The sequence below is a fragment of the Vipera berus genome (assembly GCF_964194415.1).
Source record: "Vipera berus genome assembly, chromosome: 2".
NCBI lineage: Eukaryota > Metazoa > Chordata > Lepidosauria > Squamata > Viperidae > Vipera > Vipera berus.
Genome location: NC_138203.1, coordinates 66,936,180 through 66,955,337, shown reverse-complemented (window position 1 = coordinate 66,955,337; position 19,158 = coordinate 66,936,180). Strand labels below are relative to the sequence as shown.

The window sequence follows — 19,158 nt, the reverse complement described above, 5'->3', positions numbered from 1 at the left end:
GACAAATCAAGTAGATGTCAGGCACAAAGAGTCAGAACCATTTGTGTAGATTGCAGAATAAACGATTTATTGAAGCCTATACATAAGAATCCGCTCAACTAACAATCAGTGCTAAATTGGTGCTAGATAAATAACAATGGAATGCAAGGGGGCTAGACTTGGATTTCTTGTGGCAAAGCAAGGATTCTAAACCTGGGGTTTCCAAAGATGGGAACTTTAAGACTTGGCGGGCTGAGGAATTCTGGGAGTTGAAGTCTACAAGTCTAAAGTTGCCAAATTTGGAGACCCCCTGCTTTAAACTGATGATGCTTTTTACTCCACCTTTCCCCCCCCCACAGCTCTACTGCTCTCCTACAGTCACACCTATTTATGTGCCATTTCTTAGACCCAGAAACAAACAAAAAATGGTAATGATATAATTGTCATACTTCTTCTGTCAGAATTCAAATGCATGCAGTCTTCTCTTAGACACTGCCAGCCTGGCTTTCTGAACTCATCAGAAAGCTAATATGCTCATTTTAAAATGATTTTCTTTTTCTCAGCATTGCTTCTCTCTGCTTATATATACTCTGATATCAAGGTCAGGCTTCAGGTACCATAACAAGAGCACTCCTTGCAAATACATATTTGTCTATACATGTTCCAAATTGTTAAGCTACTGAGCGGCATAGATTGCCTCAGTGTGCAGCTCATCTTTTAAACAGCTCATCATAATTAGCTACTTTATCACACTAGTAGGGTGTTCTAAATTATAATTTTATTAAGCACCACAATCAGAGATCACAACACTCTTTCTAGCAGTGAAGCTAACTAGATTGAGAAAAATATATCTATGTTGTTTCAAATTTATGAAAATAAATACTTGGGTTGAATTCAGAGTGGTAGTTTACTCTTGGCTCTTAAACCATCATTCTAATTGTCATTCAGTAATTAGTTTTCTCCTTTATTGCAGCCAATTACAAAGGGAAAGAGAGAGATGAGTCATAGTGAATTGAATTTAAATTATAATCTGTCTTCTCTCCATTTGTACAATGAATATAAATGGAGCAAGGGTATTTTTAAGACATGCATAAGACAATTTGCATAAAGATGTGTAAAAAAGCTACAGATTTTAATAGCACCAGGATAGAGGGAACTGGCCTTGCTTCTAAATGTTTTTTTCTTATAGATAAAAGAAGCTTAAAACATCTTTTTATTAATCCCTTCTTTAGTCAAACTTTCTCTTTATAATATTAAGAGATAACAAGGATGGGAAATAAAGCAATTATCTAGGAATGGAAAATGGAATATATATAAATCATACTTATTAAGAGGTATGCCAAAATTGTATGTTTCTGATGTAATTATTTTTATGGTCCAATCTGTGGTGTTTTTATTTACATACATATATTACTGGTGCAGCATAGGACCAGACTATTTGGAAATCCCTTCTGTGAACTAATGCTAAAACATGAATCATAGGATATATGTATTCAGATTCACGTTTTCTGCCTGCACCTCATGTTTTCTTTGTACAAAATAATTCATTGTTAGTATTTAGTTTTTGATATCTTTGTTGCAAAATTTGAACAGACATGATATTCTTACATGAAGGAAATAAAATCAAGGACTCGGTACACAAAAGGTTGCAAAAAATATTGACTGCATAATTTTTTTCTATCAATCAATGGTAATTACGGTATGTCTTTTAAATTATTCATAAAAGGTTCACTATTAGTTATAAAGTTAAGTTTGGCTGAGTTAAACAGATTGTTTTGCATTTCTACATTGGAGGATATCTATCACATACTGTTCTATTTTTTGAAGCGCAGAGTGCAGCTTCATACAATAAAGTTGGTGGTGAAAAAAGTAAAGTTCTACATTTAGGCAAGAAAAAAAACAAATGCACAGGTATAGTATAGGTGACACCTTGCTCAATAGTAGTAACTGTGAGAGGGATCTTAGTGGACAATCACTTAGTCCTAGTGGACAATCACTTCAATATGAGCCAGCAGTGTGCTGCAGCTGCCAAAAAAGCCAACACAGTGCTAGGCTGCATTAACAGAGGGATAGAATCAAGATTACATGAAGTGTTAATACCACTTTATAACACCTTGATAAGGCCACACTTGGAGTACTGCATCCAATTTTGGTCACCACAATATTAAAAAGATGTTGAGACTCTAGAAAGAGTACAGAGAAGAGCAACAAAGATGATTAGGGGTCTGGAGGCTAAAACATATAAAGAATGGTTGCTGGAATTGGGTATGTGTAGTTTAATGAAGAGAAGGGTGAGGGGTGACATGATAGCAGTGTCCCAATGTCTCAGAGGTTGCCACAAAGAGGAGGGAGCCAAGCTATTCTCCAAAGCACCCGAAGGCAGGACAAGAAGCAATGGATGGAAAGTAATCAAGGAGAGAAGCAACCTAGAACTAAGTAGAAACTTCCTGACAGTTAGAACAACTAACCAGTGGAACAACCTGCCTCCAGAAGTTGTGAATGCTCCAACACTGGAAGTTTTTAAGAAGAGACTGGACAGCCATTTGTCTGAAATGGTATAGGGTTTCCTGCCTGATCAGGGAGTTGGACTAGATGACCTCCAAGGTCCCTTCCAACTGTGATGTTGTTGTTGATGATGATAGAAGAAGGAACATGAAACTCAATTTGTTTAATGAGGAAAGGTGCACTCCTTCACTAGAAGGTCATGGAAAAGATACGATAGTCACCTGTCAGGGATGCTTTAATTTTGATTCCATTCCACTAAGTGAAGGATCTGAAATGGTGTTTTGCAACCCAATGAATCTCTGATTATTTGTTTTCCAGGAATCCAAATCATAGTAGGAGCGATCCTTTTTTAACAATTAAAAGTCCCAATTATTTCTTTATCTCCTTCATACCTGTCCTGTATTTTGCATATAATATACCAGTGATAGTATGCTATTATTATGATATAGTTTGGTAATAGTTTTTGCCTGTGAGTGTTGTGTTTCTCTCTGTGTGTAGGGATTATAGAGTATTGGGGGGGGGTTGGGCGTGGGATGGTATTGTGGCACTAACGTTTGTGCAGCATTCAAACATCAGAGGAAATACTGTTTTCTCCCAGATTTGGTATTGAAGCCTGAAACACACACAAAAAACCCCCACAACCCTGCACCAGCACATGGATCTGCTGAGGCAGAGGTACCCCAGCTTTATCTTTCATGTGACAAACTGAAAAGTAGCTACTTGAAAAGTAACTAGCACAGTTTTTTCCATTGACATCAGAAAGTTATGGTGCCTATTAGGAATTGTATCCTCTGGGGAACCAGTCTTGCTAGCTTATTGAAAAGATAGCCTGGAGATGTTTCCTTTCAGAGATCTGTTCACAAGAAATGGTTCCACTTAGCCATGTTGTGTTGCAGGTCTACTTTTCAGGTACTGCAAGCACACCAGCCTGTTCCTTTCCATAAAAGCCAGACAGTTCTCTTTGTAACTGCAACCTGATTCTGAAGTGATAGGCTAGCGTTTTGGTTGCCGCTGTGCTGATCCAGGAGCAGCTCATGGAGAAATCATTTATATCTGCTTATTTCAGAAAGACGTAGCTATGCTGGCATAGCTTTTGTCCTCTCATCGGGATGTCCTCTCTCTTCCCTCTCATTTCAGAGCTCTTCTGTATCTCCATCAGCAAGTTTTAGAGCCTCTGAGAAGCACAGAAACTCAACAGATTACTCTTCTGAAAGTAAAAAACAGAAGACAGAAGAAAAAGAGATAGCAGCTCGTTATGTGAGTGAAACCATGTAGACGTACATATTTTTCCTTATTATTATTTTGTACTGCCGATAAGGGTGCACCAATTTCACCCCCAAAAAGTTTTTGGCTGATCTGCACAGGCTCAAAGGGGGGTCCTGCATTTTCTCTCCAAGAACCCTTCTCAGCTCTACTTTCCTGAAAGGTCAGGAAAAAGTAAATATAAAAAGATTGGCTTTGCTCCTCAACACAGATGCCTTCCATGTTGAAAAACATGCCAAAATGGAAACGGCATCGTCTCCCAGTACTCTCTTTGACAAATGTGCAAACTTTCCTAAAGCTGTTGCCTTTCTTTTATACACGTTCAATTTATATTCTGCCTTTCTGTTTAAGCGAGCAGTTAATTTAACAAAATTACAAAAACATAATACTAGATGTAACCCATAATTAATAGAATAGTAAAATACATGTGTATTTAGTGATCTTCTAAATGCTGGGGTTAATTTTTATATGTTTTTTAAATGTCAAATACATTTCTCAAGAAAATCTTCTATAACCTAGGAGTGATGCAGTAGAAAATCCTCTCCCACAGACCAGATAGACAAGCTTTTTCTATCCAGAAGGGTCTTTCTGCAAATATCAACATTCAGAGAAGTTAGCAGTGAGAGAGGTGATCTCTCAGATAATCAGTTCTTAAAGTGTTTAGCCAATACCAACACCTTAATGTCTGCCAAACAAGTAAATCTTTTGTTATAATGTAAGCCCTGGCTGATTCCTGTTCAGATGCTGCATTTGCAACATCCGATTGAAACTTCCAGAAACATAACAATGCTAAATTAGAAAGGGAGGGATACTTATTGCAAGCTTAACATTCCTGATGAGCAATCTGATGAGGTTGGTTTTCCCAAGCTCCTTTTTTATAAGCTCGCCCAAATTTTGATTCATCCTCTAGTCTGTATAACTCCAGAAGCAATTATTTACTAGCCACATATTTAAAAAATTAACCGTGGCTTGTTGTATTACAGCCGAAGGACAGCTATATGGATTAAATGAGTTTTAAAAAGTACTAACTGATATTGTTACCCATTTTGCACTGCATTTCCAGAGCTCTTCATATTTAAATGAAAAGTGTAGCTTTAACAAGTAAGTGTTTTGGGTGCTTGACTGTTTTCTTCTTCAATGCAGGATAGTGATGGTGAAAAAAGTGATGATAACTTGGTGGTTGATGTATCCAATGAGGTATGTGCAATTTTGCTTTGGGAGACATAATTTATTGCATGTATACCTCAGGTAACATTGAGCATGCTTAGAAAATGGGGGAGTGCTACGCTGCAGGTGGCTGATAGACTTAACAGCAGATCCTACTGCTTTTAACTTTATAAGCCATCCAGAGTCGCCTGGTGTTGAGATGGGGGGTGAATCAATATAATAAATTAAAAAATAAAAATAGCTTTGCTTTGCTGTGATAAAAAGGTATCATTAATCCATATCTTGATATGGAAACATGTTTTCTTTGTGAATAATGATTTATGCAAGCAAGGGAATATATTATACCATTCATGAACTTCACTACGGGATGCAGTCACAAAGGAGCCATATGTTATTCACTGGACCAAATAGGAGACTTTGATAATCATTACAGTTCTTTTTTTAGGATCCGTCATCTCCACGAGGCAGCCCAGCACATTCTCCAAGGGAGAATGGCTTGGACAAGGCTCGTCTACTCAAGAAAGATGCACCAATTAGCCCAGCCTCAATAGCATCTTCAAGTAGCACTCCTTCTTCCAAATCCAAAGAACTTAGCCTTGTAAGTGACTGTACAATCCACATTCATCTTCATAACTGTGTGTGCACCATTGGGTATCTAACTTGAGGTGAAAGATAATGAGATGTGTCCCAGTAGTACATCATAATATAACACTAAGTTCAATATATTTCTACCAAAAAATATATATTTTGCACCTCAGGATCTTTCAGAGTGATAGAAAGTATTTATTCAGCTAGCCAGGTCTGAAAATCATGTATTTTATCTTTTATTGTATTTTTTTTCTGTCAGGAAGCTTGCTATTCTGTGAATAAATAAGAGTACGCAGGGGTTCTTTGAACCTTATTTTATTTTATTTTATTTTGGTATGACAATTTACAGTAATTTTAGCTTCCTGCTTCGTTGTGATCTGGTTCTTGGCTTTATTTGTGTTACTTGGCTATATTCAGCTACAGTCATATTCTACCTAAGAAATAATGTGTCATTTACAATAGCATTCCTTTTCTTGCACAACAAGTCACAATTCAGAGAAAGGCTGTTTGGAAACCCAGAGCAGTACTGGCTTCTTTGACTGATATTTTGTGTGTGTATATGAATTTGTATGAGAGACACTAGTTGTTTTTCTAGGATCTTGATCTGCCAGAATTTCTTCATAACTAGTCTCTTCACCTGAGATTTTCACATGATTATTTAAGATTGAGAGGTGCAATTTAGTGGCAGTTTTTAAAATCTTTTAACATTACAAAATTGTTACACACTCAAAGGAGGGTCAAACACAAATTTCAGGTAGCATTCAAACTTTTATTTTGAAGTTGTAATATACTTAATTATTAATGGAACATCTCCAAGTCACGTTTAACTCTTACTTACACAATGGATATATCCATGTTTTTCTCTAATTATGCAGAAATGTCTTGCTGTTGTCATCTGTGATTTACTTCAAATAATCTCTGATAAATGACTTTTGATAATCCAGCATTTTTAAACTTTACCCAATAATATTTTCCTTGAATAATGAGTTAATAACAGAAGAGAGCTGGTTTGGTGTAGAAGTTAAGATACCAGGTTAGAAATAAGAAGAATGTAAGTCTAATCCTGCATTAGGCACAAAGCCAGTTTGGGTGACTGGGCCAGCCACTCTTTCTCAGCCCTTGGAAGTAAGCAATGGCAAACTACTTCCAAAAAACCTTGCCAAGAAAACTGCAGGGACCTGTCCAGGCAGTCGCCAGTAATCCCCCTGACATCCTCTAAAAAAGGAGTTAATAGGTGGTCTCGACCAGGAGATAAACAACACTGTTACAATTTCAGGAAATTAATAGGATAGACTTAGGCAAATCGCTAAGATCCTTAACTTTTTCTAAAGTTACACTATTTTTTCTTACAAATTCAAAAATATAGAAGATGGATTCCTATTTAATGTAAGGAAAAATTCTCATAATAAAAACAGTTGAGTATAAGCATAGTATGTAATTAGGAAGATTGTTAACTTCTTTCTGCTGCACAATTCAAGCAGAGGTTGGATATCCATCCAGCAGGGATGCCTTCATTTAATTGCTACATGGAGCTTAAAGGGTGTCTTCCAATTCTGTGATTCTATGTTTCATTTTATTCAGTTTTAGATAGGCTTTAGGTAAATATGCATAATCTGCAAAGCAAATATGCAAAGGAATTGTGGCAATCTAAAGAACTGAGGTAATCTAATACAGGATGTTTAAAGGTATTGCTTGTTTGGTTATGCTGTGTGGTTATAGTACCATGTTCTAGTTTATAAATTAGGTAAAGGGATTTTCACATTCTGAGTATTTAGAAAAAGCTGACATCTGAATATTAGTCATTTCATATTACATGTTGTAGTAAATATGGTGAATTCTCATGAGCATAATGTGCCATTAATATTTTGCAGATTTAGATACAAACAACCACTGCTATTTCTCAATACTGTCTCAGCTTCTATCATGCAATTTGCTTGAACTCTGTTATTAGCACACCCAGCTGCAGGCTGGACTACTATTGGATAATTTAATATTCTGCATCTTGTTAAAAGAAATATGGTTCATTAGTTCTGTTCTTTATTAGAGGCAGCCTTGAACTTGGCATGTTCTAGATGAGGAGCGGCAAAGAAATATATGAAATATCAAAATTCTTTGATTAAAATAATGTAATGGTTTGATATTCATTACAATAGCCAAAGAAATGCTACCCCATACCTGTGCTCTTTGTCTTAATGCCTACTAAGAAGGACACCAATGTAGATCTCAATAAAATGAACTCGTGCAAGTTGCATTCTCTATGATTTGTGCATAAAATCTGCTTCTCTCCATATCAGAATGAGAAATCCACCACCCCTGTGTCTAAATCTAATACCCCAACTCCACGTACTGATGCTCCAACACCCGGAAGTAATTCTACACCTGGATTAAGGCCTGTTCCTGGAAAGCCACCAGGAGTCGATCCATTAGGTTAGTAAATGTAATTGGAGAGGGGAAAGGTTAGATTTATTTGTCAAGTATCTGCTGCTTGCTGCATGCACACAGCTGTAGAGTATTGAATGTAGATCTATGGTCAGATCTTATATCTCCCTTAGATTTGCTACCTCATCTTGGGCAACTCTCATCTTGTTTTTCTGGTCTGACATTGTCCAAATGGGCTGATCTACAGCTTCTGTAATCTGTAATCAGTATAACTAACTACCATTATGATTGGAGATTATGTGAGCTGTAATCCAATACATCTGGTGGGAATCAGGTTGGAGACCAGTGAAATACACCTAGAGACATTCCTTACAAACCTGTGCAAAACCAAGATTAATCTTTCTAGATGGTTCTACTCTGCATTATAAGAGAAAGATAAGGCCTGAAAATACTTGTTATTTATGCTCAACATAGGGAATGCTCCTTCCGACGCGACCTAAAAACCTATTTGTTTGAACAAGCCGGCCTGGTCTGATGGGTTTTGTTTTAATTATTCTTTTAATGTAATTTATTTTCTGCATTTGGGCACTAGGGTTTAATTTGTTTTTAATTTCTGTATTTTGGGTATTTTGGTATTTATGTCCCTGTTCACCGCCCTGAGTCCTTCGGGAGAAGGGCGGTATACAAATCAAATCAAATAAATAAAATAAAATAAATAAATGTCTTTAGAAATTGTCAGTCAAGCAGGTCATAGTTGTCTCAAAGGTGCTCTTCCCCCCCCCAAAAAAAATGCAACTAGACTGTTTTTTATTTGAGGAAGAAGAAGTCATTTCACTTCTTACACATTTGATGAAGCTTCTTGGATAAGAAGCGAAGCGTCTTCTTCTTCTTCCTCCTCCTCAAATAATAATAATAGTAATAAAAACACCTCAATGGCCTTTTGGAAAAAAAAGCACGTTTGAGTCAACATAAGAAAAAAAAATCTTTTGTTTATGACGTTTTTAACAGCATTCAAACAGAAGTTTCTGCCTGCAATCTGGAAGGATAAACTCCAATATCATTAGCAATATTCATGATGTCAGGGAAGAAAGCTGATAGGAAACGTTCAGGATGGGTGAAAGTCCTTGAAAAGGGATCTATATGTTTAAATCCAAGGGAATCAATACAAGTCAGTCTAGCTGTATTATTTTCGCGTGTGCTATCTGAAAATAAAACAAAACAAACTGTACCCCCAAGAAAGTACCAGGTACCCCACAGAGAATAAAGCTGTCAGAAGGAGTACTGAGAATGAGTGTTGAGATTAGTGTAGGTTGTTGATAATTACAAAATAAATGTTTGAAAAAAGGAAAGGGAGGAGTCCATTTATTTTGAGAATTAAAAAAAAAGAGAAAAGATTCAGTGTGCCAACTCGTCAATTTAAAATACTAACAGATAATGAAAAACGGCTCTTTTTTTTTCTTTTGTCCCAGAAAATGTGTCCCACTCAGCAGTGGGTGAAAGGATTGATAGGGACTTGGGACACCTCAGCATAAATTAAAAAAAAAGGTTCAAACAAAGTTTAAAGGAGAGAAACAAAAAGGATCAAAAGCCTGGAAATTAAGTCACTTAAAGAGAAAGTGAGCAAATGAGGATGTTCGGTTTCGAAAACACCGAGCAGGAATATATTGGCATTCTTTTGATTCCTAAAAGAATTTTACATTAAATACACCAAGTCTGATTGATGATGAAATTATAGTTTTTAGTTACAAGAAGACAGGTATCAGTTTAATGTAAAGTAATACTTTTTAACAGAAAAAGCAATTCAGTAGGGGAAACCGTTGTCTAGGGAGGTGGTGTACCTCATTCTTCTGCATATGTAGAAGACTGGATAGCCAGCAGGCAGGGATTTCTTAAAATAATAATAATAATAATAATAATAATAATAATAATAATAATAATAATAATAATAATAATAATAATAATAATAATAATAATAATAATAATAATAATAAAGTTGGAAGGGACCTTGGAGGTCATCTAGTCCAACCTTCTGCTCAGGCAAGAAACCCTATAACATTTCACACAAATGGCTGTCCAGTCTCTTCTTAAAAACTTCCAGTGTTGGAGCTTTCACCGCTTCTGGAGGCAGGTTGTTCCACTGGTTAATTGTTCTAACTGTCAGGAAGTTTCTTGGATTTGAATTTGGATTCCTGTACTGAACTTAAATAGCTTCTTCCAGTTCCAGTGACCCTAGGTCCAATTCCTTCAATTTCATTTGGGACCTCTTTAATCATGGAGAACTTACTCTTTGAGTAAATTTGCAAAGGAATTATAGCCCTCTAAAAACTGAGGGACGCGGTGGCTCAGTGGGTTAGGACGCTGAGCTTGTCGATCAGAAGGTCGGCAGTTTGGCGGGTCGAATCCCGAGTGCTGCGTAGCAGAGTGAGCGCCTATTATTCGTCCCAGCTTATGCCAACCTAGCAGTTCGGAAGCACGTAAAAATGCAAGTAGAAAAATAGGGACCACGACGGTGGGAAGGTAACAGCGTTCCGTGCGCCTTTGGCATCTAGTCATGCTGGTCACATGACCACGGAGACGTCCTTGGACAAGCGCTGGCTCTTTGGCTTTGAAACGGAGATGAGCACAGGCCCCTAGAGTCGGAAACGACTAGCACGCATGTGCGGGGGAACCTTTACCTTTACCTTTAAAAACTGAGGTAACCCAGTGCAAAATCCTTGCTTGTTTTCCTTTTCTTACCCACCTGGATTTCCCTTTCCTCAGTCCAGCATTTTCTTATGATATAATTTGTAAACATCCTTTCCTTTTCTCCCATTTCTTACCTTTTGTAGCTTCAGGATTGAGGACCCCCATGGCAGTCCCATGCCCTTATCCTACCCCGTTTGGAATAGTACCCCATGCTGGAATGAACGGTGAACTAACCAGTCCTGGAGCCGCATATGCGGGTTTGCATAACATCTCTCCTCAGATGAGCGCAGCCGCCGCCGCCGCTGCTGCTGCAGCCGCCTATGGAAGATCTCCAGTGGTAGGTTTCTTGCATGTTATTTCCCAGTAAAAGGTGATTATGCTGGGAGGAGCTTATTTCCAACAAGGTGGTGGCTTATAAGATATGAATCAGACATCACTGTTATCCTGAATCTGAAGTTTTCCTTGGGGAATGGAACTTACTTGGCAATATTTAAGATAATGGTTGCTGACTGTAATTTTTGTGTTAGAGGCAATTTATACCAGTAGAGCACTCTGGACATTATAACGACTTAATTTCAATGAGGGCAATCCAGAAGTCTTTGTCTTGATTTCTCTGCTGGCCATTATAATGACTTAATGACTGGACATTATAATGACTTAATTTCAATGAGGGCAATCCAGAAGTCTTTGTCTAGATTTCTCTGCTGGCCATTATAATGACTTAATGACTCTGGACATTATAATGACTTAATTTCAATGAGGGCAATCCAGAAGTCTTTGTCTAGATTTCTCTGCTGGCCATTATAATGACTTAATGACTCTGGACATTATAATGACTTAATTTCAATGACTGCAATTCAGAAATATTTGTCTAGATTTCTTTGCTGGCAATATATTATATGCTGACTCTGTAAACCGCTTAGAGAGGGCAGTAAAGCACTGTGAAGCAGTATATAAGTCTACAGTAAGTGCTATGGCTGTTATGATTTCATGAGGTATTTTTGTGCTTACCTAGGGACTGATTAAGAGGGGGAAAAGCTGGACATTGCAATTCTCTGTCCAGATTATGAAAGTTTTGAATAAGTTAGTCCTCAGATTACAGTCATTCATTTAGCAACTGTTCAAAGTTACAACAGCACTGAAAATAGTGACGTATGACGGGACCTTTCATTTATGACCATTGCAATATCTTTGTGGTCATGTCATCAAAATTTGTGTACTTGGCATTTGTGTACTTGGCATTACAAGGGTTGAAACATCCCACAGTCATGAGATTCTCATTTGCAACCTTCCTAGCTGGCTGGTGACACAGGATCTTCCTCCCACTTGTGACACTTCCCATAGAGGCTCACTTTGTGCATCACATTTCCCAGGTTCCATTTTTCCTTTCTCAGGCATCTATCAAACTGATAGAATTTTTAATTTCAGTTCATCTCTCCAGAGTTGACTCCTACTTCTGTTTATGGTTTTACTGATAATTGATGCTTTAAAGGTTTTCCTTGCCGCTATCTTCAGAGGCACTATGTCTCTGAATATTATTTGATGAGGTGGAAAGTCTCTTTGAAGCAAATGAGTGGCTAGTTTTAGAAACAGGATGTTGAATTGTGGACCTTGGCACAGCCCAATATAGTTTTTAATCTTTGTAGAAGGTTCTCCATAGTAACGTTTGATGTAAGACTGAAAAGCAGGGTTCCAGCATTTCCCATTAATGCTTAAAACTTTCTTTATTCTGTTTGTGGGAAAACTCCAGGTTGGTTTTGATCCACATCATCATATGCGAGTCCCAGGCATTCCTCCGAATCTGACAGGCATCCCAGGAGGAAAACCGTGAGTGTTAAACACACTAACTCAATCATATTATTAAGCTTTTGTTTCTTTTGCTTCCTCTCAATACTGAATTCCATGTGTGGCAGAGGGTGGTTAATCCTCCTTTTAATCTTAAAAGCCTATTTGGCAGTTTTTCCTGTAGGTGACTATATGCCAAGGGTATCGGATGCTGTGGATAAAAGAGGGCATAGGGAAGGGGTTATGTTTCTGCAATGGGGCATGCTGGACTAAGGTAACTCTGCTTGGCACAGAAAGACAAATTACAAAAGGCTCTGTGGTGTGCATGTCTTTAGTGTTTCACCCCTGTGTTTTAAAAATAATTCCTTTGTGCACAAAAGAAGCCCCACAAGGAAATGCAGACTCACTGGATTCCATAAACAACATTGCACAAAAGAACACTGAAGTGTTTTGTTTGATTGGAAATACTGAAAAATATATATATATGATATCATAGTGTACAAATGGATCCCTGAGGAAATTGACTAAAAAAAGCTGACCTACCATAACTAGCCTGGCTGTTGGGAGAAACAATTATAGAAATAATGTAGTTTTCACCTACTTTACTTCTCAGCAAGAGAAGAGTACACAACAAATCCAGTATAATTATTTGAACTCTTCCTGTGAAAGCAAGCAGTAACTTAAATAAAGTCTAGTAAGACTGTTATATAATGGGTGTGGGGTGACCATATATAGAAAAGATCTATATATAGGAAATATATTTAGTTGACCTGTCCTGAATGATACCATTCATGAAATATTAGAATTACCATGTTCATTTAGTAACTTTGCACTTAGATCCTTTATAAGTAGAAGTTTGGCAGCCATGGGTGAATAGTTTAATCTCTTCAAATTCTTGCCTTTGTAGCTTAAGTCCTTTCAGATATTTTCTATAATATGATTACATTTTCAATCACTAAGCACACTATATGATAGTTTTATTTATCTGAAAATAAAGAACAGGCAATGTAAAACCCTCCAGCTGTTTTGGATTGCAGTTGATATTATCTCCAGCCAGTATGAGCAATGGTTGGAATTAATAGAAGTTTTAATCCCTAACTTCTACACAGCATTAAGTACCATTTCTTTGACATATTTTAATTGAGTTTACTTGTTTTTTCTGCAAAGAAGGAAAGAGGTTTTTGTTTCAAGGAAGATATTTGTGAACTATCTTCAGTATCCTAAATTAGATTTCCATGTGCATGCTAGATCTGTTAACTATACATGTCCTTGCATTATGCTCTAGATCAACTTTAATAAAGTTTTACCTAAGGACTTCAACACATTATACTTTAAGCATAGCAATTTTAAGCACTGGAATGTTCTCTCCCTGGAAGAATATTTCAAGAAACCTGTTGATAAATTTTTTGCAGGTGACATAACTGCCAGTCGTACAATGTTCTACTCCAGATTTCAACAACTTAAAACATAGTAACATAATATTATGTATTTTACAAACTGTGCATTAGCATTAACTGTATTTGGTAAGTTTGCATTGGCTAGTAGATGAGTAATTAAAACAGGATTTCTCTCTGCTTAACCTAGAGCGTACTCATTTCATGTAAGTGCTGATGGTCAGATGCAACCTGTACCTTTCCCTCCTGATGCCCTTATTGGGCCAGGAATTCCACGTCATGCTCGACAGATTAATACCCTAAACCACGGGGAAGTGGTATGTGCAGTTACTATTAGCAACCCAACAAGGCACGTGTACACTGGTGGAAAAGGATGTGTCAAGGTTTGGGATATCAGTCATCCAGGAAATAAAAGTCCTGTCTCTCAGCTGGATTGTTTGGTGAGTTAAAAATAACAGTAATTCTTTAATGAGAACGATGGCTTTAGAAGGATATCTGTGCCATACGTAAATAATTTGGTGGTTGTGATATTTTAATGTAGTTTCTGTAGATACGAGTGGCCAGGGATTGTTAATCTTTACTAGCTGATTAATTCTTTAACCTCTTTTTATAGACTATGGAATTTAATGAATGTTAAAAGGACCTTTCCACTTTTTTTAACAGAAATATCATGCTTAAGAATGTTGGTTATATGGCTGAAGGTGGGCAATGTACGAGGGCAATTCAGAAATAAACCTCCCATTTGGTTATCAATGACAGACACTCACAGATACAGAACTTTTAATCATACACATTAGAAAACTACAACATTACATTACTTTTCGACACAATCTCCATTCGAGTTGAGTCCCTGATGCTTGCTATGGGTGGCTCGTCCGAGTTTTCGTAACGTTTCACAGTAGATATCTGAACTGATGGTTGAACCATGCTCCATGAACTTCACTTGCAGTACTCCTTTGGCATCTTCCCATTTGGCAGGATTTTCTGTGGCACCACTTCCAGTGTGCTCATGACAATGCCCGCACACCGCTAGGTCCACTGAAGAACTTTTGAAACAGTTCCGTTGGGATGTCTTTGATCACCCCATCATCTTGATAGTCCAGATTTAGCGCCAAGCAACTACTACAGAGGAATTTCAAACCTTGTAAGATGTTATGACAAGTGCCTCAATTTAAATGGCGATTATGTCCAAAAGTAACGTAATGTTGTAGTTTTCTAATGTGTATAATAAAAGTTCTGTATCTGCGAGTGTCTGTCATTGATAACCAAATGGGAGGTTTATTTCCGAATTGCCCTCATAGTTAAACTGAGCGTTAGAAGGATCCTGCAACTGTTTTCTTCATGCCGTGGGACTTTCTTCTAACAGTCTTTCTTGCCTGTCCACATTTGTACTGGAAGATTCCCAATCCTTTGTCAGATATTTTTTTAAAGATTCATCAGTTTTGCCATTGACTGAAACCAATGTCGACAGTAGGATAGCTTAAGTAGAAACACCATTAAACATAAGTAGGTAGCTAGAAGTAAGGTTTTAATTCCATATCCCTCCATTTAAAGCTGGATTCACTACACTTCAATAGGTCGGTGCCTTTTAGAACATGAAGAAACAATTGCTTCTATTATTATTTTTTTCATCTTCAAAAAAGAACCATCCAAATGTCAGTATTTTTTTTCCCCGTACACTGAGGCAAGGTAAAACTCCCACACTAAATAGGAGGCTATTAATTCTGTATGATAACCAGATCCCCGTTGGTGAGCCTTCCCTTATTCCCCTATTTAACATAGTTGTTTTTACTGAAAACATTACCAAATCAAAGTATGCTGAACATTATCAGGAGATTATGAAAGGTATAGGTGGGCCTTGTTACTAGCAGTCTCATCCGTGGTTTCGTGTAGCTGTTAATTATAGACTAGAACCAATTACCCACACTAAACAATTTAATTTATCTTTGGTTTTTGACGTGCTGTTCTGATCTGTTTCTCATTTTGCATGTGTGCAGAAATCTTCACTGACCTCCACCCCCACAATTACCCAGTGATCTGCAGCATTCTTGTGTTATCTTCCTCTTCCTGCATGTTATTTCCTCCACAATGAAAATGAACAAATGCACAGTAGAGAACTGTGATAAAGGGGCAAATTTAGCGCAGCATTTGGGGAGAGAAAATGAAACCCTCTCAACTCCTGATGAATCTTAGCATCAAGTTCAAAAGCCAGAGAGAGAGAGAGAGAGAAAGAGACAGTTATGTCTCAGGGCTCCAGGATCAAATCTTTCTCCTTCTCATAGATGTGGTGTTTTGTTACTAGATATTTCATGATCTTTAGACGTGTGCTGAATGAAACCTCTGTGAAAGAGATCCATCTGTATTTTCCAGATCACTCTGGAGCATTCCAGTTTTTGCAACTTATTTTGGTCATGGGACAGATTTTGTAAAAAATAACTCTTTGCTGAGAATGATGGCTGTTTCTTAAAGAAAACATAAAGCATTGTTCCACTTTTTTTTTTAGCCCTACATTCAAATGGTTCGTGAGTTCATTAAAACCAAAAGGGAATACAGTAATTTTATAGATTTCTACCTCGTTTTATTATGTTTTTTCTTTCTTCCGAGTAATCTCTTGGTGGTGCTTTCTATGTCTACAGAACAGAGATAACTACATCCGCTCCTGCAGATTACTCCCCGATGGCCGCACCCTGATCGTCGGTGGGGAAGCCAGCACGTTATCCATTTGGGACCTGGCGGCACCCACCCCACGTATAAAAGCAGAGTTGACATCCTCAGCGCCTGCCTGCTATGCTCTAGCAATCAGCCCCGATTCCAAGGTGTGCTTCTCCTGCTGTAGCGATGGGAACATTGCAGTATGGGACCTGCACAATCAGACCCTGGTCAGGTAAGTCAATCAAACCAGATTAAAAAGCATTGGTAAAAGAAGCTGTTGCCGTGTTACCAAGCTGCTCAATGTCCCTTATCTTTCAGAATCTTTCTCCCATCTTTGCTATTCCATCTTTTAGACAGGGAAGAGTGACAGAGCCTGTTGTGTGCCTGCAACCTTTTCAGGCCATCATGCAAGAAATCCATCAGCAAAGTGCTGTTTTCCCAACAGAGACCATTAGCAGCTCTTTCAACCTTAAGCTGAACTTGATTGTGTATCTGTCTTTCTGTCTGTCTGACTGGCAGTGAAGAGCTAAATTTCTGATTCGTGCAGGGCTCTGTAGATTTTCCAAATTCACGGGATGCCTCAAGGCATCCACTAGAATATCAGTTTTATATAGATACTGTAGGGAGATTAAAATAAAGCGGTGTCTTTGTAACTGGGTAATGAAGAACTAGAGGGCAATAGAAAAATATATGCTTGCAGATGGTAATAACCATGTAGATATGATTTTGGGATCCTGCCAAAGAGTGTCACTAGTATACCAGTCATTTGTGTTTTTATTCTTTTTTTTTTTTTAAAAAAAAATCCATCTTTTGCCTTTGTTGTTTCTTCTTTGTCTCATTATGAGTCCTGGGGGCAGAGGGGGAGGGAAGAAATGTTATGTCTGAATTTAATTTGCTCCTGAGATCTGAGGGCAGGGCAAGTAGTAAACCTAATTAAATAGAGATAAGAGTATGAGTAGCCCCAGGCTGGGAATTCACAGAGAAATATTGGTTTGCAGTTATCTCTAGTGGAAAGAAAAACTAAATGAAAACGAATAGCCTGTGCACAATCTAAAGAATAATTCTCTGTGAAAACATGAGATGTCATCAGCTCATAACCAAATGGAGGATATTCTGTATTAAAACCACTTTGAAGTCCTGTTCAGACATTCACAAAGCCTGTCAGACCAACTGTGTGGAAGGAAAGCAGAGAAAAGTGCTTATACTCTATCCACCTCCCTCTTCTTTTCAACCTTTCTGTGTAGAAGATGTGTTTGAGTAGCAAGATGCCCACTCTGTTTTAGGATCCTGGAATACCAGGCAATATTAGGCAGCCTGTTTGGAGGCTCTGTAAGGATAGTTGTGCCCTATGCATGATGAGTGACATGGGTAGCAACAAATGATAGAGTTAACAATTGGTCTCATGCAGGGTCTTACCAATGATGGAAGGTGCTTAAGAATCTTGTTTTGTTTTTAAACAAAGAATTGGTTTTAAATATCTTTTTAAAAGGTCTTACAGGGACAGAAGACGTGGTCCTGGGTATATACTGAGGTGTTAAATATCTGTATTTGATTATATTCCCCCAAAATCTGAATTTTTGTAATTTATGTAACTGAATTACATAGATCTATTTAGAAAAAAATATCGCAGTAAGAGACGTTATTTTATTGAAACAGCATTTAAAAAACTGGTAGTGGGGGCTTTTTATGATACAGAACTCTTCTCTAAACATAAGCCTTTATTTATTAATTTGTTTACTGGTGATATTTCTGTACTGCTCAACACCAGACTTTAAAAAATGTGTTAATGTAGCAGGTTAACCTTATAATATAATAAAACACCTATTCTTTCTAAGTGCCTTTTAAAATACCAAAACCCATTGCATTAATGCTTTTGAAAATGTCCTTTCCTTTGTAGTCTTACTCCGTACAGATAGTGGGATCAGAATTCCATTGCTAAGCTAAGCTAGTCATGCTTGATTTTACAATTTTTGCCATGGCTGTTAAATGAATCACTACAGTTGTTAAGTAAATCATGTGCTGGAGATGCAAATCTGGAAGCCAGCTGGGAAGGTTACAAATGGGGAATCACATGACCCTGGGATGCTGCAACCATTGCAAATACATGTTAGTTGCCAAGCACCTGAAATTGGATCATGTGACTATGGGGACAATTGTAAGTGCAAGGATTGGTTGTAAGTCACCTTTTTTTCCATTGCCTTTGTAACTTCAAACAGTTGCAAGAATTCAGAAAGGTGTTTCCAGCATTTTAAAATCCAATGGATGTCCTTCTCCCCTTTAAGAAATCATTGCTTTGCTTTCTCTGTTATTTGGGGATCCCTTAAAAGTTGGCATGGAAACTTTTGCAATGTTTTAGCAGAAGAACGTTTTCCAAAGTGATTGTCCCCCAACTTGGCATCTTTAGGCAATTCCAGGGCCATACAGATGGAGCCAGCTGCATTGACATTTCCAATGATGGCACTAAGCTGTGGACGGGAGGCTTGGACAATACTGTCAGATCCTGGGACCTGAGGGAAGGGAGGCAACTGCAGCAGCACGACTTCACATCCCAGGTACTCTTCTACAGAACCCATGACATACGGAAGTCATTCTTCGCTTCGGTTTTGCTTTTTGCATTCTTTTAATAGATTAGGGCAGGAAAGGAAATATTTTTTAACATTGCAGAATTGGGTAGATAACAATTCTTTCTTTATCCTCAAAAGGTTGTTGAGTCTTATTCACAAGCTCTCAGACTGAATGAGGTCTCTAGTTCAGAGATGCA

The 19,158-nt window shown here is 37.7% G+C and overlaps 1 protein-coding gene across 2 annotated transcripts in view; it reads left to right on the top strand.

Annotated features, from left to right (window-relative positions):
• The window catches only part of LOC308662669 (transducin-like enhancer protein 4), a 183,298-nt gene that overhangs the window by 159,300 nt on the left and 4,840 nt on the right, over positions 1-19,158 (top strand). For both annotated transcript variants that reach the window (XM_081318751.1, XM_081318750.1), the window contains exons 9-17: positions 3,622-3,741; positions 4,891-4,944; positions 5,360-5,512; positions 7,797-7,929; positions 10,710-10,903; positions 12,317-12,393; positions 13,936-14,185; positions 16,382-16,629; positions 18,802-18,949. In XM_081318751.1, the coding sequence (XP_081174877.1) occupies positions 3,622-3,741; positions 4,891-4,944; positions 5,360-5,512; positions 7,797-7,929; positions 10,710-10,903; positions 12,317-12,393; positions 13,936-14,185; positions 16,382-16,629; positions 18,802-18,949 (1,377 nt within the window). The remainder of the gene's footprint in view (positions 1-3,621; positions 3,742-4,890; positions 4,945-5,359; positions 5,513-7,796; positions 7,930-10,709; positions 10,904-12,316; positions 12,394-13,935; positions 14,186-16,381; positions 16,630-18,801; positions 18,950-19,158) is intronic.